The sequence below is a fragment of the Rhodnius prolixus genome, unplaced genomic scaffold (genome assembly GCF_049639745.1).
Source record: "Rhodnius prolixus isolate KJV_2025 unplaced genomic scaffold, Rpr scaffold_3, whole genome shotgun sequence".
Lineage (NCBI taxonomy): Eukaryota > Metazoa > Arthropoda > Insecta > Hemiptera > Reduviidae > Rhodnius > Rhodnius prolixus.
This window is the reverse complement of record NW_027411603.1, coordinates 25,898,949-25,924,257: the sequence shown is the minus strand read 5'-3', so window position 1 is coordinate 25,924,257 and position 25,309 is coordinate 25,898,949. Positions and strand designations below refer to the sequence as shown.

The 25,309-nt window shown below is 35.1% G+C and overlaps 1 protein-coding gene across 1 annotated transcript in view; it reads left to right on the top strand.

The window, feature by feature from the left end:
* Nucleotides 1-25,309, top strand: part of r (carbamoyl-phosphate synthetase 2, aspartate transcarbamylase, and dihydroorotase rudimentary) — a 29,332-nt gene that overhangs the window by 2,812 nt on the left and 1,211 nt on the right. The window contains exons 4-33 of the mRNA XM_074125715.1: nt 410-723; nt 1,241-1,426; nt 2,114-2,297; nt 2,661-2,861; nt 2,940-3,173; nt 3,255-3,476; nt 3,559-3,762; nt 4,758-4,976; nt 5,125-5,539; nt 5,652-5,783; nt 5,890-6,065; nt 6,192-6,391; nt 11,968-12,175; nt 12,984-13,202; nt 13,285-13,483; nt 13,599-13,750; nt 13,826-13,930; nt 14,981-15,226; nt 15,438-15,686; nt 16,386-16,550; nt 16,859-17,020; nt 17,203-17,374; nt 18,895-19,010; nt 19,457-19,672; nt 20,682-20,835; nt 20,953-21,215; nt 22,212-22,353; nt 22,427-22,497; nt 23,440-23,618; nt 23,719-23,923. Coding sequence (XP_073981816.1) covers nt 410-723; nt 1,241-1,426; nt 2,114-2,297; nt 2,661-2,861; nt 2,940-3,173; nt 3,255-3,476; nt 3,559-3,762; nt 4,758-4,976; nt 5,125-5,539; nt 5,652-5,783; nt 5,890-6,065; nt 6,192-6,391; nt 11,968-12,175; nt 12,984-13,202; nt 13,285-13,483; nt 13,599-13,750; nt 13,826-13,930; nt 14,981-15,226; nt 15,438-15,686; nt 16,386-16,550; nt 16,859-17,020; nt 17,203-17,374; nt 18,895-19,010; nt 19,457-19,672; nt 20,682-20,835; nt 20,953-21,215; nt 22,212-22,353; nt 22,427-22,497; nt 23,440-23,618; nt 23,719-23,923 — 5,910 coding nt within the window. The remainder of the gene's footprint in view (nt 1-409; nt 724-1,240; nt 1,427-2,113; nt 2,298-2,660; nt 2,862-2,939; nt 3,174-3,254; nt 3,477-3,558; nt 3,763-4,757; nt 4,977-5,124; nt 5,540-5,651; nt 5,784-5,889; nt 6,066-6,191; nt 6,392-11,967; nt 12,176-12,983; nt 13,203-13,284; nt 13,484-13,598; nt 13,751-13,825; nt 13,931-14,980; nt 15,227-15,437; nt 15,687-16,385; nt 16,551-16,858; nt 17,021-17,202; nt 17,375-18,894; nt 19,011-19,456; nt 19,673-20,681; nt 20,836-20,952; nt 21,216-22,211; nt 22,354-22,426; nt 22,498-23,439; nt 23,619-23,718; nt 23,924-25,309) is intronic.

Sequence of the window (25,309 nt, the reverse complement as noted above, 5' to 3'; positions counted from 1 at the left end):
GTTCCGTTTGTTCAAAGGAACAACCTGTTAAACTGTATTTTAATGAAAATAATAAAATCTTGGAAGGAGGGCAAAATTTATAAGAAAAAGTCGTGTGAGTGTATCTTCTGATTTTTAACGCCCTCGTAATCCATAAATAATTGGAAAGATTAAACATGAATTTTTGAAATCACAATTTCTGTACATGAAGGAAAGTGAAAGTGAGATCATTGGCCTAAAATGCTTTTGATTATACAAAAAAGTTAGTAATGATTAATTCTTTTGATAGATTCAAATAATAAACTTCCCCCCTACTCCTGCAGATTGCACTGTGGACACAATCTTATTTGTTATCTCTTAATTACATATTACATATTGTAACTCTTTAAAATATCAAATAGGGATTTATTAATTAAAAAATTACTTTCAGGAGAAGAAGTTGTATGCACCAAAGACTCCATCCAATTTAAGAATATGCGTTGTAGACTGTGGAATGAAATATAATCAGTTAAGATGCTTTTTGAAACGAGGTGCAACAGTTGAAGTAGTTCCTTGGGATCACCCTTTAGATCCATCTGAGTACGATGGACTTTTTCTCAGCAATGGACCTGGAAATCCTTTAATGTGTGCAACAACTATAGAAAATGTTAAAAAAGCCATTGAAAGCAAGAAACCTATTTTTGGTATTTGCCTAGGACATCAATTACTTGCAATTGCTTCTGGATGTGCTACATATAAAATGAAGTAATAATTCTGCCTTGTCTATTCTATCCAGATTTAATGTAATTGGCTGCATAGAAATAATCATAAATGTATTATATTCTCCTAAAGGAAAGAAATAGAAAAGAGGAATTTTTAAGGGAGTAAGGAGTCTTTGAAATTTAGTTTATTTTTTTTAGCATGAAATTTATTTTTATAATATTTTATGTGTGGTAGTTCGTTTTTCATTTATTCAATATTGCAAAATTTAAAATGAAACATTACATTAGCTTTAAATTTTATGTTAACCTTGGTTGAATAATTTTGTCATTTATTTACTTCGCAAAGTAATATTATTTAATTTTATTTATTATTATTATTATTATTACTGCAATTTAATGTTTTACTTTGTGCAATGGTAGATCAAGTTTTATGTAAAAAGACATAATTTTACATTATGTAAAAAGCATGATAATGAGTGTATTTTTATTTTTTGCTAATACTAAATTATATATTTGAAATATTTATAACTTATTTCAAAGTATAAGATTTATTCTTTTAGATTTGGTAATCGAGGGCACAATCAACCTTGTATTCATTTTTCTACAAAACGGTGCTTTATGACATCTCAGAATCATGGATTTGCTGTGGATTCAAAGTCTATTCCCGAAGGGTGGATAGAACTTTTTGTGAATGCAAATGATAATTCTAATGAAGGTTTAATCCACAAAAATTTTCCATTCTTTAGGTAATTTTCATTTTATTTTTTTTTGGTACTTTGTCATTTAAAAGGATTTGGCGCCCCCTCTTTTGTTTGCGCTAGAAAAGACCGCTTGGATGTGGTGGATTCTGAAGGTTTTAGAACTTAGTTTCCCGTTATGGAAAACCTCTCTTCCCATCTTTTATTAGCGTTCTTGATAAGGGGATGTTTATATGGGGTTTTGTAGTTCTATTTTTCTATAATATATAATTTTTTTAAATAATGTGTTTCATGATAAGGTACAGACAGTATAGGACAAAATCGAAAGTCGAATGTTTTTGTAATTTGATAATGATTAGAAAAGAAATGTGAATAGGAAAAAAAAAATGCTCACCTGTAGGACAGATTGTCTGTACGATTTGGCATAAAACGAGTTTACCTGCGAGTGCGCTAAACTGTAGTAGCTGCACTCTTCAACTTACCTCTGGTAGTCGCATTTGCAATATTTTTGTGTTTAGGGATGTTGAATGTTTAGTTAGGCTAAGGGAATGCAAGGACATCTGAAGATGTATCTAGTCCCCTGTCCATTAATGGAGGAGAGTAATTTAGAATATTACTAAAAAATATATATATATATTTTCATTTTATTTCTCTGAATCCATAATTTTGCAATATAGGTATTTTTTCTGTCTTCTGTTGCATATATTCCGTTAATGTAAATTATTAATGACGTAGTGTGCAGTTTCATCCAGAGCACTGTGCAGGTCCGCAAGATTTGGAAATTTTATTCGACGTATTTCTGTCAGTAGTAGAACTTCATAAAAATAATAGTGCTTATATCTCATTGGTTGATAAAATTTCTGAAGCATTGCAGTTTAAACAACCTCTTCATACACCACTTTCTCACAAACGGAACAAGGTAAAGGAATTATAACATACTAATAAGTGGATTTGTATATTTTCATCTTAGTCATACTAAAGTTTATTTCTGAAAACTAAGGTGTTCTTTTTTTAATATCAATTGTTTTTCGTTCTTTAAAATGGTGGATGCAATTAATACATTTTTTCAGTCATAATCATTCTTTATTTCTCTATGTTGAGAAATTTTTTGTTTACAAGTGTTCAGAAATTTGATGGTAAGAAGGAAATGATATTTGCAACCATTGAACCATGGTTGGCTCCAACCATCTAAACATAGATTGTGCTAAAAATAAGTTGTAGTTTCCATTATTGCTTCAAGTAAAAGTTTAGGTAATAAGTAACATGCTCCGTTTCCATTTAGGTATTATTATTGGGTTCAGGTGGACTCTCTATTGGTCAGGCAGGTGAATTTGATTATTCAGGATCACAGGCCATAAAGGCTTTACAAGAGGAGAACATTCGGACAGTTCTGATTAATCCCAACATCGCTACAGTACAAACATCTAAAGGATTGGCAGATAAAGTGTATTTTCTTCCCTTACTACCAAGCTATGTAGAGCAGGTAATTTTCAAGTCAAGTTACAACAATATCAAGATATCAAATTATAATTCAAAAATAATGATTTTTCCCTACTCATAGGTTATTTGTTCAGAGCGCCCAGACGGAGTACTACTTAATTTCGGTGGACAGACTGGTCTTAATTGTGGGGTTGAACTTCAAAAGAATGGAGTATTTGATAAGTACAATGTCAAAGTCCTTGGCACACCGATACAATCAATTATTGAAACAGAAGATCGCAAACTTTTCGCTGATAGAATTAGTGAAATTGGAGGAAAGGTTGCACCGAGTGCGGCCGTATATTGCGTTAATGAGGTGACACCAAAGAAATAATTATTCCATTTAATAAAGCTTTTTCTTACACTATGAGTACAATTATTTTCTCTACCCTTGCAGGCTCTAGAAGCAGCCAACAGACTAGGTTATCCTGTATTAGCTAGGTCAGCTTTTTCCTTAGGAGGACTTGGTTCCGGATTTGCAAACAATGACGATGAGCTTCGTAAACTTGCCCAACATGCTTTCGCGCATTCAAATCAATTAATAATAGATAAATCTCTAAAGGGTTGGAAAGAAGTTGAATATGAAGTAGTCAGAGATGCTTTTGATAATTGTATAACGGTACAAATTTATTATTAAATGATTTAAACTAGATTACAATCATGGTTTTTTATAATAAATATTAATATTTTTGGTTTCTCAGGTGTGTAATATGGAAAATGTGGATCCTTTAGGGATTCACACAGGTGAATCTATAGTAGTTGCTCCCAGTCAAACTTTGACAAACGCTGAATATAACCGTCTGCGGACAACAGCAATAAGAGTTATAAGGCATTTTGGAATAGTTGGAGAATGTAATATACAATACGCTCTGAGTCCGACTTCTGGAGAATTTTACATAATTGAGGTTAATATTTTATTGTATATTTATAAGTAATATATGTATATGCTTCTGCCCCCCGTTCACGATACCTAATTAGTAATTGGACGTTAAGCCCCGCCTGAAAAAATAAGCGATTACTTTACTTCCTTACTTACTTAATATATTTATTAGATATTATATTTTATTTACATATGAGTCCTGAATCTCCCATCAAACTAACAATTTTCTGTTGTTGGAACAGTATTTACTGAGCTAATTTTTAAATATGCTTTTCTTTTACGTTTAAGTAGACTAAACTATTTACTTTTTTTTCCTCAGACTAAAATTTCTTCCTCATTTCTCATAGTGATGAACATAATGATCATACAGTTAAATTGCAATATAACTAATGAGAAATGTGTAGTAATGTATGGGAGGGAGTTATTAGGTTTCTCTCTGAAGTTCCATTTCACTGTAATGATCAACCATAGGGATTATCTAAAATTAAGGAAGTTAAATGTTTAGATAAAATTCCAACTTTGAAGAAAAAACGTCTTAATCGAAAGTACTACTGCGATGAATGGATTTTCATTTTCTTGTGATTTCTTTTCGACTGTAGCACTTCTATTGTATTTAATCTCCATGCATACAATTCATACTCCATGTATTTACATTACATATTGATATTTATTTGAATCATTTTCCCAGAATTTTTTTTATTTTTTTTTGGGGCAGTTCGTGGGAAGGAATATGGTGGTTCCTCTCAAAAATGACTTTTAATAAATAAAAACATGTTTGAAACTATATAATTTTAATAAGTGTTGAATAAGTTTCTTTAAGCTTGTTAAAAATATTAGTGTTAAAATAATAAAAAAATTAGGAGTAGAAAGTCGTGTGACCTGTATATTAACAGGCCATTTAACCAAAATTTAATGGACATTAAGTTACATATATCTAGGGTATCTTTATTATACTTTGAAGTAAATTTAAAAAAAAATGAGGCTAGATTTAAATTGTTTTATTCCATATTTTTATTTTAGGTAAACGCAAGATTGTCTAGAAGTTCGGCACTTGCCAGCAAGGCTACAGGTTTCCCTCTTGCCTATGTAGCCGCAAAATTAGCCCTGGGATATTCCCTTGTTGACATCCGGAATTCCGTTACAGCGACTACTACATCTTGTTTTGAACCGAGTCTTGATTATTGTGTTGTGAAGATTCCTCGATGGGATCTCAGTAAATTTTCAAGAGTTAGCACAAAGGTAAATTTATTTTTAAATAATAACTGTTATTCTTTTACTGAGAAATAATTATTACCTTCATATTAATATCATTAGTTGGAATTTACAACTCTTAAATTATGTTAAACAGTGTATTATGTACTGCTTTGATAATAATTTATTTCCTTAGATTGGAAGTTCAATGAAGAGTGTTGGTGAAGTGATGGCAATTGGTCGAAAATTTGAAGAAGCCTTTCAAAAAGCCATGCGGATGGTTGATGAAAACGTAATTGGTTTCGATCCACATGCTAAATCTCCTTGCGACGTTGAATTAGAACAACCAACAGACAAACGAATGTTTGTTTTAGCAGCTGCTATCAAGGATGGTTATACAGTTGATAGGTTGTACGAATTGACCAAGATAGATCGCTGGTTTTTGTACAAAATGGTCAATATTGTTAAAATGCAAATGCATTTAGAAGAGCAAACTCATGTAACAGTTGAACAATTGCTTGAGGCTAAAAAACTTGGCTTCTCCGATAAGCAAATAGCATCGTTTGTTAAAAGTACAGAGTTAGCAATTCGGAAAAAACGCGAGGAAAGTGGTAATTATTTACTTGAATGTTTAAAACGTATATGTACGTGTGTGTGGTTTAGTGCTAAACCATAAAAACAATTTATATTTCATTTTTAATCTAATATTTTTGTTATCTTCAGGAATTTTACCGTTTGTTAAACAAATCGACACAGTTGCTGCAGAATGGCCTGCTTCAACTAATTATCTTTACTTGTCTTATAATGGAACTTCTCATGATCTTAACTTTCCTGGAGGATATACCATGGTTATCGGTGAGCTCTTATTGATTACTGAATATGTACCTCAAATTATTTGTCTCAATAAAAACAATATTACATAATTTTTTTTAAAAGGTTAAATTTACATTTTTATTTATAGGTTCTGGAGTTTATCGCATAGGTAGTTCCGTAGAATTTGATTGGTGTGCGGTAGGGTGTTTGCGTGAATTAAAAAAATTGGGGAAGAAAACCATAATGGTAAATTATAACCCCGAAACTGTTAGTACCGATTATGATATGTGCGACAGATTGTATTTTGAAGAAATTTCTTTTGAGGTAATCTAATTTTTAAGGCATTTCTGATCATCAAAAAGGCGATGATTAAAATTACATACAGAACGAGCTTCTTTTAGACATAGTAGTTATTTGAAATATTAATAATTGGAAGAGTGTAATTTTCAGGTAGTCATGGATATATATAATGTTGAAAATCCTGAAGGAATTATATTAAGCATGGGTGGGCAATTACCTAATAATATTGCTATGGATTTGCATCGACAACAAGCAAGAATTCTTGGTACTTCCCCAGAAAGTGTAGATGGTGCAGAGAATCGTTTCAAATTTTCTAGGATGTTAGATCGGATTGGCATACTCCAACCAAGGTATTTTCAATATTTTCAGCAGTTCACTTCAAAAATGTTAATCACAAGTTACCGTGAAAATTCACTGTTTAAAATGCTATCATATCACACTCATCGCGAAAAACAGAAAAACCGTAGGAAAAGCATTAGAATCCTAGAACCTTTACTGTATAATATACTTGTATATACGTACATATGTAAGTAGTCAATGTTAAGGTAATATCAGAGAATTAATGAACTTTAACAGTGAACAGTGAAACAGACAGGTGTAGTAATATTTATTTAAATTTAAATTTTCTTCCTGCATGGTCGATATTTGGAATGATCAAATTTTATGCGCAATCAGATTCGGGGATTATATATAAAATCATTTAAGTAAATTTTTATGTATATTCATTTGTTAGTTAAAACAAACTAACTAAAACTTGCAAGTCATCTAAATTAAGGATAGAGGATAACGAATAAAGTGGAAAACGAAAATGTCATGTCGATTAGATTAGATTAGATTAGATTAAATTTTGGGTGGCCTCAGGGCCTACGCCACTGCGACCCCTTTGGGTCTATTGTGGCTCCCCTAACTTTAAAGCTCACCCTCCAGACCTGTCCTTTTAATTAGACTCTTAATGCTGGAGAGCGACTCTTGGGTAAAGCTCACAGGCCTTGGTTTTTCCTCCCCGAGAAGTAACATCCTTAGCCAAACAAGCCCCTCACACTGGCACAACACGTGCAGTGCTGTTTCCTCCTCTTCCTGACAGAACCTACAAAGGCTATCATCTGCCAGGCCCATGCGATGCATGTGTTTTCTGAGTCTGCAGTGGCCAGTTAATAGACCTACAATCATCCTGATAGCCCCACGGCCTTGGCGGATTAATTCTGCAGTCAGCCTCGGCGAATAGCCTTTAATAAACTCCTTCGCCTGTCTCTGTCCAGTGGTGGCAGACCACCACTCCTGAGACCTACTCTGCACCCATAAGTTAATGGTCGCAGTCTTAATACACTTCGGAACCCCAAAACAGGGCTCCGGGCCAACGAAGTATCTCGCAGAGCCTTCCCGGGCCAATAAATCTGCCGCTTCGTTACCCTTATGTCCTGAATGACCAGGTACCCAGACCAGAAAGACCTTATTTTGGTCACTAATTTCCTTCAGGGCACCCAGACAGTCCCAAACCAGTTTTGAGTTAACCTGATAGGAACTAATTGCCCGTAGAGCAGCCTGACTATCCGAGAAAATTACGACTTTAGAATTAATAATTCCTCGCCCTTCAATCTCGGTAGCACAGAACCTAATTGCAGCCAACTCAGCCTGAAAAACTGTAGCTAGCTTCCCTAGGCTAACCGAAAAGCTACATTTCGGCTTCACCCCGTACACTCCCGCTCCCACTCCCTCCTCCATCTTGGAGCCATCAGTGTACCACATTGAATCTCCCACCACTGGGGGTCCACGTCTCCAAGCCTCCCGGTCTCCAATACAGACTTTGAACGGCTTGTCGAAGTTATATTTGGGAGTCGTAGAATCCGAAGGCAGGCCCAAAATAGAATCGGCCTCCAGCTCCTCATATAACTCTTGATATGCTCCTCCATGCCTGACGGTAATAGGAGCTTGTCCTTCCATAAGCCTAACGACAACGGCCCTTACAACGCCTTGAATGTATATGTGCAGTGGGGGCAGATTTAACATAACCTCCAAGGCCGCAGTAGGGGAGGTCCTCATGGCACCGGTGACACTCAGGCACGCTAGCCTTTGAATACCACTGAGCGCCCGGACTCCACCCACCTGCAAGGTTTTTGCCCACCAAGCCACCGCCCCATGTGACACCATGGGTCTTACTACACTCTTGTAAATCCAGAGTGTCATCTTAGGGCTCAGTCCCCAACTTTTCCCACACAGCCTTTTACAGTATCCTAAGGAAACTTTTGCCTTATGGGAAATCATGTTTAGGTGAGAATTCCACGTGAGCCTTTTATCAAAGATAACCCCAAGATACTTGGCCTCCATGGACAAGGGGATAGTAACTCCCCCAAAATTGGTTGCACCAATCCATCCAGATTCTTCTTTCTTGTGAAAGGAACAACCCTAGTCTTTTGCGGATTGATGGAGAGACCCTCCGCTCTACTCCATCTATCCACAATATTAAGCGCTCTCTGTAAGCGCTCCGAAACCGTATAAGCGAATCGCCCCTTAACAACCACTACCAGGTCATCAGCAAAACCCAAGCAGTGGAAACTTTCCGCCGTCATTTTCACCAAGAGGTCATCGACCAGAACTGTCCACAGAAGGGGGGACAAAACCCCCCCCTGCGGGCAACCCCGCGCCACCCTAACCTCTACCGAACAATTGTCTAATGTGGCCATAACAGTGCGGCCTAATAAATTAGACTTGATCCACTGACAGATAGTTGGCGCCAGGCCTCTTCTTGACAGGGCATCAATTAACGACATAGGCGAGACATTATTAAAAGCCCCTTGTATGTCTAAAAACGCGGCCATTGCAAATTCTTTATCCTCTTGGGACTTTTGAAGTAGCCTGTTAAAGTCATCCAACGCAAGATCCACAGACTTGCCTGCCTGATAGGCATATTGACGATCACTAAGAGGTTGAATTCCTAGGATATCGTCCCGAATATGTCTGTCTATAAGCCTTTCCAATGTTTTAAGTAGAAAGGATGACAGACTGATCGGCCTAAATGACTGCGGTGCTTGGTCCCCTAATCTCCCAACTTTGGGAAGAAACACGACCTTCACCTTTTGCCAAGTTTCTGGAATGAACCTCCAGGCCAAACAGCCTCTGAGAATTCTACACAGGAATGGCATCAACGCCTCCCCGGCCTTTTGCAAAAAGGCTGGATAAATTCCATCCGGCCCCGGAGATTTAAAGGGCTGGAACCGTGCGATCGCCCATCGTAACTTGTCTGGTTGAACGATGTGCGTCGCAATCCTCCAATCCGCTCGTGAAGGCCTTCTTGGCACCTCCGAGCAAACCTCCTCGCATCCCGAGGCCGATAGCCGAGTGGATCCTGGAAAATGGGTACTCAAGAGTAATTCCAGGGTTTCCTCCATCGACTTAGTGTAGGTTCCGTCTTCTTTAACAATGAAACCTACTCTGCCCGCAGTACCTTCTTTCGCCAAGACTTTATGTATTCTGGCGCATTCTGGGGTATCTTTAATATCCTCACAGAATGACCGCCAGGCGCTTCGCTTGGCCTTCCTTATTTCCTTATTGTACTGCGTCAGAACTTGTCTATATGAATCCCAGTCCTGGTTGTATTTGGCCTTATTGAATAGCCTTCTCACCTCTTTTCTCCTCTTTTCGAGGTGGTTATTCCACCAGACTGTTTTCGACCTTTGCGGTCTGATCTTATCCCGGCAGTTTTCCTGATAGGCCTCTAGTATCGCCTCATTAATTTGGACCACTGCCTGTTCAATGCTCTCCGTCCTTCTAACATCAACCTTGAAGCTTGATAGGGACTCTGTGAGCGTTCGGTTAAATCCCGCCCAATGCGTTTCTCTAGGGTTTTGCAGCCTCTTGATAACAAGGGGCGGGACGCATATATCGAATCTGATATGTCTATGATCAGAACAAGACGGCTCATCCGATACATGCCAGTTAACTACGTTATTTGACATGCAACGCGTGGCAAGAGTTAAATCCAACACCTCCCTTCTAGTTGCAGTCACGAAAGTCGGGACTGATCCTATATTAGACACATGCAGCCCCTCACCAGAAATGAATTCTAAAAGTAACTTACCTCTGGCGTTGTCGTCGGTGCTCCCCCATGCAGTGTTGTGTGCATTGGCGTCACACCCCAGTATCAGCTGCAATCCCTCTCTCCGGCAGTGGGCAACAATGTCGCCTAACAGAGACGGGGGGCAGTCCTCATCACCGGGAAAATAGGCCGAGCAAACTATAAGTTTTCTTGGTCCTCCTTCGGTGTTGATGTTGAGAAGTGCTGTAACAAGATCTCCGGAGCAAAGCTCCGGTATTAGAGTACAGCTCATTCCATCCCTAAACACTATACAGGCTCTAGGTCTAGTAACGGACTTGCTGTATAGTGTCTTCCCCAGCTTGGGATTAAGGCCCCGGACAAGCCCCCCATGGCACCATGGCTCCTGCAGTAGGGCCAAATCTAGCCCTTCGCTGTCAAACCTCTTACACACCACAGCCGAAGCAGCCCTAGCGTGATGGAGGTTTGCCTGCACCACTTTAAGTACCATGTAAAGCGTCCGAGGTGGGTGGAGCGACGTCCTGCGTCTCCGGGACTCCCCCCCGTGTCTCCGCGGATTTTATCATTCGACCCTGGCCTTTAGGCCTCTGGGGTAATGATCCGCTTCCACACGGGAGGTCGCCCATGGAGATCTCCATCGCCTCCACCCCTTCCTCCTTGGGATATCCTTCACACGTGGGCAATACGGACAGAGCGTTACTGAGGGCCTCCATTTCCCCCTCCAAACCACTCTGCCCCCCTGGCGAAGACTCATTATCACTATCTTTATCAGGGCCTGTGGCCTTCGTCACCAACTCCTCCTCATCCCTTGATGACCTAGCCTCTTCCGGGCCCTTATACTTTGGGGTCTTAACTCTGAACTTGATTTGTCCCCAACCGAAGAAAGGAGACATATTCAGCCTCCTTAATTCGTCTATTGAAGCCCTGTCCATGGAAAACGTCCACACTCGACCGCCTTCCACGGGTTTACAGCCCCAGACTTTCCAGTTGTCGGTGCGCAACTTGTCATTGCCCACCTCCAACCGTCTAAGCACTATGTCAGCCTCCAAACTATTACCCTGCTCATCGGGGATGAATACAACTGCGGTTTCAGGCCTTGGTATATCCTCCCATAACAGCGGCAATAGCTTGGCCCCCTCCCAGGGTCTAAGTTTTGGGACAATGTCCCTAAGCCATTCTGCACTGATTTGATCAGCACAGGTGGCCAAGACAAACCCCGGCCTATACATGCATTTGGCGAGCCTAACCTGCATGCTACCCTTTGGGATTTGGTCATATTCCTTCAGCACAGCGTATTGGATGGCGGTAAGCCTCTCCGGAGCCAGCTGAGCCTCGGGGTACCCCTCCTGCACAATGGCAACTTTGACAAAGGAGAGGGCCTCGCTGTAGGATTGCTCCCCAGCCCTGGCCTTGGCCTTCTTTGCCGGCTGCCACTGTTGTGGAGACTCCCCCTCCGACCTGGGTCTTTTAGCTGCCTTAGAGGTATGCTGAACCCAGCGGTCATGTCGAACACCGTAGATTAAAATGTTTGCATTAAAACTTCAAATTGTCAGGAAATTGGACTCAAAATAAAGATGGTTAAAAAAAAAACCAAACAAACAAAAACAATCAAAATAGATAATTCCGTGATTATATCTTTTTAATTGTGGTTTTAACATCAAATTAGAGAGTGTGCATTGCAAACAGTTTTCCTATTAAGTCTCCCGTCCCTGAAACGGGTGGAGGAAGTCTGCTTTAGACATTACGGACAAGGTTTTTTTTTTTTTTTCCTTTAAGTGGCAAGAATATAAACTAAGCAAATTTTTCAATTAGATATAAATAATGTAAAAGATAAAATTGGCGAATATTTTAAATTAACTTTAATTGCATTTTTAGATGGAAAGAGTTGACTAATTTGAAGTCTGCGATGGACTTCTGTGATGAAGTTGAATATCCCTGCTTAGTACGTCCATCATATGTTCTTAGTGGAGCAGCCATGAGTGTCGTTCATTCTGAAAGAGATCTTGAAGAATATCTTGCTCTTGCCAGTGTTGTGAGCAAAGAACATCCGGTTGTAATATCGAAGTTCTTACAGGAGGCTAAGGTAGAAATATCGTATATAATAGAAAAAAATGTAATAGATTATAATTATAGAAATATTTTGATACCAAAAGGGATCAATTCACTAAAGTTTTTGGTGAATACGTACCTTGTCTTAATTAGTCTGAAAAATCTCAGCCCAACCACTTGTAATATCATTTCTTTGAAGTACAAGAAAAAAAGGAAAGCTCTGACCAGTTGTGTTGTTGAGATATTACATTTTGAAGAACCGTTAGCCGTATCATTGTGAATCAATTATTCGTTACGCTCATTAACATCAAGTCATAGCCCTGAATGACCGTTGATTCATTGCATTGATTTTGGAATAGTTTCAACACAGAACAGATCATTTAAATCTTAACGTAATTGGGAAGTATAAGTATATATTAAAATCTGAGGGCCGGTATTATTGGATTTTTCAATATTTTTTATAGCTAGGATTTCTATACTTGCTCCAAAATATTGTTTAGGAAATTTAGTACGACTGGAAAGTACCTTTAGAAAGAAACGGTTCGTGTTTTAAATACGGGATTTGATTAATCTAGAGAGAACCGATTTTATTTGAGGACCCTCTGTTTCTGACATGTAGAGTTATAATTCATGAAATATTATAGCACGGAAAAGTTCAATTTTATAGCTCAATAGTTAGAAGTTATTTAGAAAAAAATATAAAGCTAACCCCAAGAAATAAATAATGTGGAAAAACTTAAAGCTGGTTGATACTCTTGACAATTTTTAATGAAAACAATTCACTCTCTAACTAAATGAATAATATTTTCAATTGTGTAATTTCTCGCATATATTCTTTAAAGGAGATAGATGTAGACGCAGTTGCCTGTGATGGTGTAATTTTATGTATGGCGGTATCTGAACATGTTGAAAATGCTGGAGTACATTCCGGTGACGCAACACTTGTCACCCCACCGCAAGATATAAATGCTGAAACATTGGCTAAAATATTAGCTATTTCCAGAGCAGTTGCTAGTTCTTTAGAAGTAACGGGACCATTTAACATGCAGCTTATTGCCAAAGTTAGCACCTTTTTTTTTTACTAATTTTTCTTTTTAGAAGATGGTGGTATGAACTTATTAATATTTTAATTAATCCTGGTAGGATAACATGCTAAAAGTGATAGAATGTAACGTACGCGTGTCACGTTCATTTCCTTTTGTATCTAAAACATTGGACCATGATTTTGTGGCTACCGCAACTCGAGTAATTGTTGGGGAAAAGGTTGAACCAGTGGACGTATTAATGGGATGTGGAAAAGTTGGGGTTAAGGTGGCTGTATTTTCTTTTTCAAGGCTTGCAGGTATGTTTTTGTTAAATTTGTTAAACGATATTTGCAATAAAATTTCTATATTGGATAGAAATTTTAGCAGTCAATTGATAATTATATAAGTTAATAATGCATTATTTGTTTGTAGGGGCAGATGTAATGTTGGGGGTAGAAATGGCTTCTACCGGAGAAGTAGCTTGTTTTGGCGATAACCGTTACGAGGCTTATCTAAAAGCTATGATGTCAACAGGCTTTCATATACCTGAAAAAGGAATTTTACTTTCTATTGGAAGTTTTAAGGTATTTTATGATTAATTTCATTATAGTTCTTAGAATAATTCCAATTGCTGTAAACTCTTGTCTTGTTCATTTCAGCATAAAAAAGAGCTTCTTCCTAGCATGAAATCCCTTCAGAAAATGGGATACAAGTTATATGCTAGTATGGGAACAGCTGATTTTTATAATGAGCATGGCGTTCGAGTAAGTAATATGCCAGTTCTTAATTTGTAAAACTCAAAATTTTGTAGCACTTAGCAGCAATTTTTAATAATTGTAATACTGAAAAAAATTTCTAAGATTATAACTTCTTATGTGAACATTTATACTAATTTTTATTTCCGAATAACATTAAATTAATTCAAATTTTTTTGAAACTTGGTCCTATAAATAACTGATTTTTATGACATACAAGTTTACTGTGACCAATAGGTGTTGTCTAGTGGTCAAGAGCTTGGCTTTGTAAGTGGGAGATCCCCAGTTCGAATCCCGCGTATGATTACTTTTTATTTATTAGAAAAATTTGTTAGTAAAGTATGAGCTTCTGCCCCCGTTCACGTCATCTAGTTAGTATTTGGACGTTAAGCCCCTCCTGAAAAAATAGGCGATTACTTTACTTTACTTTTATTATTATTTTGTAATTTATGTTTACATAAATGTATTTCTATTGCGAAGACAAGTCCTTTGAAGACTTGCTGTACTGTTATGTATGCATCTATGTTTATTCGTCTATGAAGAAATTTATAATTTCTACTGATAGAAGTTAATCGTTCGTAAGGATATTTTAATAAAGCTTTTATTATAATATTCATTTATCAATTTTTAATAACAATTGTTCAATTTATTTTTCTTTGTATGTGTAAATAAAAATAGATTAAACATTAATGCATGGAATTATGTGTTAACTTGCAAAAAAAAAAAAAATTAAAAAAATAACATACACAAAAGAAACAACCTCTGTTTATTACAAGACAAGAGAGAGAGCAATAATAATAATAATATAAACACCAAGTTCCACTTAGCGACAACCATGCTGTTTTTTCCCTCCAAACTCGATGGGAAAAAAACTAAAATATTCACACAGAACAACTTAATAATCATCCGTTCGTTCAAAACCATATGCTCAATCTCAACTTCAAAATACCCAATAACAATTAAACACCTTCAGACTCTTCTTTTAGTGCTGCCTCTGCCAACTTAATATGTTCATTTTTCCTTAACATATGTTATTATGCTTATACATTGTTGCTCCAGGTAGAACCAGTTCAGTGGACTTTTGAAAATATTGGTGAAGCAACAACCACAAGTGGAGAACTAAATAATTTGGCCGACTTCTTGGCACGAAGAGATTTTGACCTAGTAATTAATCTTCCTATGAGAAATCGAGGAGCTAGACGCGTTTCGTCTTTCATGACTTATGGCTACAGAACGCGAAGGCTTGCCGTAGATTACTCTGTACCTTTAATTACCGATGTGAAGTGTGCTAAATTATTAGTTGAAGTAAGTCTCTTTTCAGTTATTATAATAAGTTCCTTTATTTTGGCTTCTTCTTCTTTGATTATTCTGTTCTGTACTGGAAAAAGAAATCTTTCTTCATTATTAGAATTAAAAAAAAAATGTTTTCTTCATTTTAAATTTATTTATTTGAAATAACATATGTCTTATAATTTATGTATTAATTATTTTAATATTAAAAAAATATTTTATACAGGCAATGTTAGGAACGAAAGAATGCCCCGTAATGAAAACTCACACAGATTGCCTTACTTCCCGTCGTATTATACGTTTACCTGGATTAATAGACGTTCATGTTCACGCAAGGGAACCTGGCGCAGAACACAAAGAAGATATAGCTAGTTGTACTGCTGCAGCAATTGCTGGAGGAATCACTCTGGTCTGTTTGATGCCAAATACAGATCCCCCTTGCATTGACCAAACAACATTTAGTCTGGTTAAAGAGGTATTCATTATATTTTTCAAACTATTTATTTATAAAAGGAAAAAACATTATTTAAAAAGGTATTAAATATCAAGGTAAAAACTTTTGAAATATTCAAGTAGGCTCTCGAAGACATGGCCATCGGATTTAATGCAATATTACACAGAACTTAGTTCGGACTATCGACCAACATAATTCTATATACATGAACCACTATGTAATAATGTTTTTTGTTAATTGGAAACATGCTTTTTCGTTACAAAGTTACTTGGCAAAGCTGTTGCAAAAGATCCTTATTGTTTGTCCTACTGTTTGTGTAGTAGTTATTATGCCTTTTTTAATTGTAGTCCCTCAGAAGTTGCTTAGTCTGTACTATTGTCTTGGCTAGCCTATCAGTTTGCTCATTTCCTCCATTGCCGCTCTTAAAACGGATCAAATCTTCAAAATTTAATTTTAGAATGCGGTTGGTCCATCTCAAGATATGTTTCAGCTAAAGGAATAGTTTAGTACAGATTAGCTAAAGATTATATTAATATTTTAGCTAGCAATATATTATATATTTTTTAACTTTCAAGGTATATGAATATACTAAAAAAATGTCTCTAATATTTTATATTAACCGTGTTTTTTTGTGAAGAAATGCAAATCGAAAAAAATTGCATGTACTTATTATATCGTACCATAATGTTGGTTTATTTACTTATTTTTCTATTTTTGTAGTTAGCAGCTGAAAAAGCGCGATGTGATTATGGCATATTTTTGGGCGCCACTGAAGATAATTATAACATCATACCCGAATTGGCTTCTGATGCTGTAGGACTAAAGATGTACCTTAATGAAACTTTCAATACACTACGTCTTCGTGATCTAACATTTTGGATTAAGGTAAGCATTCTCTTCGAGAGTGAGTGCCCTTAAGACTATACTATGTATATTCAAGGCGTACCATTCAAATTTCACGAGATTACAGAAGAAACTTGAATGGAAACACAATTTAGAGTATTGAAATATTTTCTTCTAAGATTATTTTCGTTTAAATTACGCTTCATTTCACTCCCTACTATAATTTTTCCGTAGTATCAGTCAGTCTGTTCAGATCTCGTTTTTCTTCTCTAATGTGATTTCCTTCAAATTTTATTTTCGTTTCTTTTAGGCTTCATTTCAGTTAAGTTTTAATTATCCTTATATTACAGCATTTCGATTGTTGGCCCAAAAAATATCCCTTATGTGTACACGCTGAGGGACAAACAACTGCTGCCGTACTTTTATTAGCAACGTTACATAACAGGCCAATACATGTTTGTCATGTAGCTAGAAAAGAAGAAATACAAATTATCAGAGCAGCTAAAGAGAAGGTACCAACTTTCCTTATTTACTTCGCACACCCAATAATGATATTTTATTATTTTATCGCACACACAATATTTTTTTCATATTTATATAACTTTTCAATATAATTATATATTGAAATATGATTATATATTATTTAATTATTATTTATTATTATTATAATTACTATTACTATTATTATTTATAGGGCTTACCTGTTACATGTGAAGTATGCCCTCATCATCTGTTTTTAAGTGAAAAAGCAAAAGAATTTCTCGGAGAGAATAAGTCGCAAGTAAGGCCTATGCTATGCACTGAAGAGGACAGGCAAGCGTTGTGGGACAATCTTGATGTTATTGATTGCTTTGCCACTGATCATGGTAATAATAAATTTTTATTTTTGTTTTTGTAAAGTTTTTATTATCGTAATCGCAAGGACTGTGCGTTAGCGTATTGGATTCCCACGCGGTGGTCCCGGTTTCGAATCTAGCTGCTGACCCTTAGATTTTCTCTTCCTAGGAGCTTCATACAGGTCACTGTCCGGGGATGGACAGTGTGTGTCTGTAACCAGAGAACACTATCCGGAGGCTGGCAGTGCACTGTACTGCAAAAATCTCCGTGCGCCAATAGCTCCAGATGTAGACGCGCCTTAAATCATAAAATAAATACAAAATTATAAACTCGCAGTGCATCGATGGTTGAAATATTGCCCTTCAAAACTTGGAGTACTATTAGCCACATTTCAACTAGCAATTGCTTATGCTTTCATGATTCAAAGTGGTAAAAAATCTTATAAAGTTAAAAACAATTTAAATAACAAAAAATGTTATTAAGAGCCCTAAGATGAAATCATTTAAAGCTACACATAAAATAAACCTTAATCTCACAAGATTTACTCTAGAAATTTAAAAAAAAATGTATGAAATTAATAGATATAAAAAACCTGAATCACTCAAGGTTTACTCTTATTCCAATTCTCGTATTTAATCTCATAGTGGCAACATTTTACTGATTTAAAGAGTTCAGACTTGATTAATTTTAGAGAAAATCAAGGAAAACGATAAAATAAATTCCGAAAATTCACATTTACTTCTGTGGGAGGGGGTTGAGAAGATTTCCTAAAAATGTCTTTGGTGTCAAGGCATTTCCGGAAATATATATATATGTATATATTTATAAGAGATTAGTATTAGTGTATGTCTATGTACGTATGTATGTATCCACGGAAACACAACGAAAATGTACGCATTTAGCTTAAATGCTAGCAAAGAATGCCACAAAAAGGTTTTAGTTAGATTGGGTCAACCGGCACTATTCTGAATAGATTTTTCAGGTTTTCAGGATTTTCTTAAAAACAGCTCCTACTATTTCCTTTAAATGCTGAATATCCAATTAAATAAATACATTCAAATTATTTTTACGTACAGAAGAAAACGCTAATATAGATGTAATAATCATTGGCAAATATTTTCTCTTATCTCGTGCAAAATTACAGCATATGTTAGCAATATCTACTCACTTGATGGATTATATTCAGTGAAAATAAAATCTTTCTTAAATTATTTGCCCCCAAACTGAAAGTAAAACATTGATGTTTTCATTTAAGAATGGAATTGTCTGCTTATTTGTGGCATGGAAATTTTAAAGTTGAAATTTCAATGTTTTATCTTTTGCTTAGATTACATGTTATTTACTGTGCTAATGATAAAATACGCATTTATTTCAAAGTAGTAGAATAGATCGCTAATCTAAGTAACAAGATATTATTTATTTAAGATTTTTTTTAAATGAAATTTCATTATTCAGATAGTTTTATTAATTTTTGGAATACTTGAATTCAAAGTTAAATTATCAGCTATGGGAAAAAAATTTGAAGTTAATGCCTTTACTATTTGTGTAGCCCCTCACACAATTGAAGAGAAGACTGGTGACAAGCCACCTCCTGGCTTTCCTGGATTGGAAACTATATTGCCTTTGCTTTTGACAGCCGTCAATCAAGGAAAACTAACAATTGAGGTAGCATTGAGCTAATAGTTGTTATAAATTTCATGATTTTGAAATTTATTAACATTCACATTACACGCTAAAGATAAATTGTAACAGTTTAAACATTTTATACTAGTTAAAATTGTATTGCATAATGCAAAGCTTAGTCCACACTTAATTCCGTGCCCTTGCACATATATATTATGAGCATTTGAATCTTTAAGTTAAGATTTAATAATTTATTTTGGATATGGAATGTGTTCGTTCAGAATAACTTCAGATAAATAAATACACTGTTGTGTGTATGCATTTATAAATAATTATAGTATCAGCTCCTGCTGCGTTTAGTGAGTTGGTGAATAATGGGCATGATATTATAAAGCTAAGAATACTATTAAGTTTAGAATTTTTTTAAAATTTTTTGTATATAATTATTGTTTTCACAAATTTTTATTAATTTTCTATTCTCTTTTTAGGATGTTGTAGATAAGATGCACTGTAACCCACGAAGAATTTTTAATCTGCCTGAACAACGCGATACTTATGTTGAGGTAGATATGGATATGGAAGGAGTGATTCCGGAATGTCCACCGTTTAGTAAGGCTAAATGGACTCCTTTTGCAGGTATGCCTGTCAAAGGCGGTGTGCATAGAGTTGTTCTTCGGGGAGAAGTAGCATACATTGAAGGGCAGGTAAAGAAACTTTATTTTTGAATTTTATTATTTTACTTTGAGACAAAAATCTGATATTTATTTGTAATGAAATAGAACTGTAATTTGAGGCCGCTGAAAGAAATGTTGTGAATTATGCTTGTGTTTTTAATGCCTAATATTTGACGAAATACCAACGATTTTCTGTAAAAACTTCGTTTACCAGCTCCTACGTAGATTTTTGTAGATTATTTTTGTAGCATTCTCCATTAAAATTCATTTTTGGAGAATATTTTGGGATTTACCATTTTACACTTCTCTCTAGCATGACATTTCAGAGTAATCAGTTATCATGTCTGTACTGCCATTTCAAATGCTGTTATGAAGTTTAGATAAGTAATATAAATGCTTGCTAGACGTTTAGGAGAAAAAAGTGGAGCGAAAATTATAATCAGATCCACTGGTGGGACCAAATCGAATTTAAGAGTCAGCTTCCTGCGAGTTTTCGGTTTGGAAATATTTTGTATACCTGTACACATAAACCATTTTTAAAAACCAATTTTTTTGACTCAGGGATCCCAAAAGGGGTATCTGGTGAAAACCCAATTTCTAAAAGTAGGCATAATCATAATATGTTCCTCAATATAAATGTAGTCTTTTTTAATAATAGTGTGATTAATTCAAAGATGCGAATATTTTAGAAAATACCAACCATTTCCCTTACCACCAACGTTTCTTGTTTATTCTATAACCTAATGTACCTACGTAATATTTATAATTTTGTGGTCTTTTTGAACTTAAAGTGATTCTGATAAAAGCTGTGCGGTCTACAGTTTGGAAACTACTTAATAGAACTGATACTGTTCATTGTAGCGCTGTATTGTTTCACTAGTTGATGGATAGTTTTTCAGATCTTGACACAACCTGATTTAACTGATCTTGTAAATGTCTTCCTCAACCTGCATAACATTTTTAACCATAAAATCGAGCATAAGTTAGTTTCATACCAAATTCATTAAAGCTTGATCTTAGTTTAATTTATTTAACTTAGGTTGTTTTGCATCCTGGTTTTGGAAGAGATGTAAGAGAAATGAAGGCTAGCAAAATAATACAAATAATGACAGGTGAAACTGTTCACAGTAGACCAGGATCATCTTTGGATACGACTTGTCCTCATGACAAACTTTATCATGTGGAAGAGCATGGTAAATATAATTTTTGTGTTTATACAATTTTAAAATGTATTTAATGTATGCCACACATTCACATAAATATATACCTAAACAATGTCTGTATTTGTTATGTTTTTAATCAACTTTCAGAAGTGCAATTAAAAGTTCCTGTAGATTCAACTGGTCGACCGGTTTCACCATTGAATATATTGCCGAAAATTAAGTCTGAAGTAACCAGAGAGAATGTTCTTCATGTTCCTCAGCCATTGACATCTCCTACTCATACTCTTGCACATCAACATGTGCTTACTGTTGATATGTTTACCAAGGATCAGTTGAATGAATTATTTAATTTAGCTCAAACATTGAGAATTTTTGTGCTTAAGGAACGTCCTATTGATCACATTCTCAAGGTAATATTACATAATGATTTTTCATTTAACCTTTCTGGTCATAGGTATTACCTTAGTTAAGAGTCTACCCTAAGTGAGCAAATTCTAACCCGACCACAAGAAGAAGCATCAATTCTTTCGCACTCCGAGCATTCATATAAAAGTATTGGAATGTTCTGATAGTTGAAAACAGAAAAGATAAATGCAACCTGCTCTTAAACGATCTTTCCCTCTCGCGTAGCTTAGAGTTTGCTGCAAGAACATTATAGGAACAAATAAAGCAATATTGTTTATTCCAAACGAACACGAAGTGCAGTTATTGTTTTTATATAGTTCTTTTGGTCTAAAGATTGCTTTAAATAAATCATTAGTTAGTTTCTTAATTTATTATTTCACATTTGCTACCTTTATTAAAACCATCAAACTTTACTGTTGATCGTCGTGCATTTTTTTAGCAAATAATTCAAATGTTTTATTTAGGTAACATTCTATTTTGCTGTATAAACTTCAATAGTAGTTGGCTAGGGCTAAAAAGAATAAATTTTTCAGATTTTCGACGCTTCAGATTAGTTTGTAACTTCGAACCCCTTGTATCTTTTTAACTTTTCTATCTCCCCAAACTCCTTCTTCAAGAAGAACTCCAGAGGTAACTAAAACTGGAATATTTAAGACTTTTTTTATGGACTCTGCTAATAATTGAAGTTTGTACTGTGATAACAGCTAAACATCCAACTTATTCATTAGTCCATTCTTATTTTGTTTTCTAACAATTTTTTTTAACCTATTGGGTACAATTGCTTGCCTAATACGTCCGTAAATTTGCATAGAATTTATAATATTTATAAGTCCATAAATTCGTTCTAGTCATTTATAAACATTTGTCAAAATTTTAAAACAAATATCAAAAATTGGTATTGATTTTATTAACCGCTCTGTTGGGGCACAACAGATATTGATTTAATTGTAATTTTTTAATATTTAAGAACTAATAATTAAGAAGTATTCCATATCATTTAGGGAAAAGTTATGGCTTCAATATTTTATGAAGTTAGTACCAGAACTAGCTGTAGTTTTTCAGCAGCCATGCAGAGATTAGGAGGGAAGGTGATTCATGTTGATGAAACAAGCAGTTCGGTCAAAAAAGGAGAGACATTAGAAGGTATGTAAAATTAATATAACATGTAAATTTCACTAATATGTACGTTAAAAAAAATAAGTAAATAAAATTACAGATACGGTTGCTGTAATGGCTAGTTATGCTGATGTAGTTGTATTAAGGCATCCTGAACCTGGAGCAGTTAGCGTAAGTTATTTAAATTTTTGTTTAAGAAATTTATTAAGAATAAATCAAGTAAATTAAGTTAGTGTTTTGATTGTGTCTGGCTATTACACATAATAATATTGCACAAGCATATAAATGGGGCAAAACTGTGTTATACGAATACTAAACAATTACAATTGGCCTCATCAGGAATTTTCAAAATTACGTGATTCTATCTAACCTTTAAAATAAAATATACCTTTCCTTCCTTTCTTAAAAATACTCAGCTTTGTCACAGAGGCCTGTAATACTTTAATACTTTCATTTGTGATGTGATGAATTCCTTGTCATAACCTTGAATTCGGTTCAGTATGCCATAACATAAAGGGTAATCTTAACAATTTTTTCAGGTGTCAAAATTCAATATTTTATTTTTTTTTTTTTGCGCATCAACAGCTGAGGTTATTAGCGCCCGGAGCTTTTTCCAGTGCACTGCTGGCCTCCGGACAGTGTTCTCTCGTTACAGACAACACTGTCCATCACCGGACGGTGAGCTGTAAGAAGCTCCTAGGAAGAGAAAATCTAAGGGTCAGCTGCTGGATTCGAACCCGGGACCTCCGCGTGGGAGTCCAGTATGCTAACCTCTTAGCTAATCCCTTCCCTTTCAATATTTTAATTATTACATAAATTAAATTAAATTAAATTTTTCGTTTAGCTAAAAACAGCAACAAAAAAAATTATCAATTTAATTGAATGAAGTAAATACTATGTTAGTTCCATTATTGATAGAAACAGTACCGTGTTTTCTGTGCTTTCGTAGGATTCATTTGGATCCTATTTTCATGACTCCTTAAATTGTGTGAAATGTGGAAAGTACTTTGATAAATGAAAACTTTTTCAAAGTTTTCGAGCTGAATTTATGAATCGCGAGCTCAACTTACGTATTTTACAAGGTTCATAGCTTATTCGTAAATATATGTCTAGAGAGCATCGCAACACTGCAGAAAACCATTAGTCAATGCTGGCGACGGCACTGGCGAACATCCAACCCAAGCGTTGCTAGATGTTTTCACAATTCGAGAGGAAATTGGAACTGTAAATGGATTAACTATTACTATGGTTGGCGACCTTAAACATGGAAGAACAGTACATTCTTTAGCTAGGTAAGTCTTAATCTTATTTATTTTTCATTTTTCTTCTCTTTATCCTCTGTTTATTGCTTGTTTTGTATCTTAAAATGAAACTATCTTGTTAATTGCACAGATTGCTGACATTATATAACGTCCAATTAATTTATGTATCGCCACCTTCTTTGGGGATGCCAAAACATATAACTGATTTCGTATCTAGCCGTGGCATTGCACAGCAAGAAATGAGTTCTTTGGAAGAGGCTTTGCCTGATTCTGATATTGTCTACATGACACGAATACAGCGTGAGAGATTTTCTTCTCAGCTGGAATATGATAAGGTGAGTTCATTTTCATTATAAGTAATCATTAAGTTGACTATATCGAATGGAAAAATATTTTTATCTAATCTGGGGATTGTACTAAAACGAGGATTCTTATCCAGAAACATTCTAAGCATTTACACCTTTAATTCAAATCTTTGGCCTTGAATGTATCACTCTCAAGCACACCATAAGAGGTTATTTCTCTCTCCCTTCCAGCCCCCTTTCTAAGAGTTTAAATTCAAAATTATCTCCTTTCTAGCGGTCTTAAAAACTGGGAATTTCATTATTTTATGTAACTTCGAAGGCTCAATTAGAAGAATCTCATTTCAATTTTAATGGCGACTGATCGACTGATGGAGAACTCTATCGCAATGGGGTCAAATGTTTCATGATAGCCCATTCTGGACACTTAAAGTTCTTGATGAGCAGATCTTTCATAAGTCCTGAAGTACACCTATGATACTACATAAAAAACAACAGTACAGTTACATTTGATTACTTACTTTATGTGTCATTACGATCTTGGGTAGGATTGAGGTTTCCTGCCTTGTGCCAGGAGCTTATTAAATTTAATAACGGGCGGTTTTTTGATAGTTGATAGTTTGATAGTTTGTATTACTCGTAATGGATTGAAATTTAGCCTGCCTTCTATATTAGCATCCAATGATGCGTAAATGATAGGTTTGCCAAATGGAATCACTTAGATACCCTAATGTCTGTTAATTAAATTGGGAAAATACTTTTTTAAAATTGTCATATAAAGACAAATATGTAGACAGAGAATTGACTAATAGCTGATTAATATAGTATAATTTTATAGTATGTATTACAATTTTCTCAAAGAACAAAAAAAAAAAAAATTTTTTTTGGTCCTATTTGACCAAATTTTGATTCTATTTGGCAAACCTATCATTTACGCTTCTTTGGATGCTGATAGAAGGCCAGGCAAAATTTCAATCCATTACAAGTAATAGTAAAAAATTTTAATTCCGCTTAGCGTAATAGTCCATGCCATATTGTGCTCCAAAAAATTCATTTGGTTACTGACGAAGGCCAGCTTATCACTGTTGAAACTTGGATTCTTTACGCAAAACAAGTTATGTTTTAAATAAATAATTATTCTTTAAATAATAATCAAAATTTAAAACTGTATTTTGCCAGAATATACTTGAAATTCTTACAATAATTCCGTTTTACATTCTTCTGTGTTGTATAGCGGCAATAATTATAAAAAAATCAGTTAGTATAATTAATAATATTGGTTATCTAAATAGGAATCCCATAAAATAGATAGCAGTAATTCCACCACATGGGAATTTCCGTTGGACTATGATACGAATTCTACTGATAAGAGTAAAAAAACCTCGTTACCTATACATTCCTTATTTTTTGTATTAATCA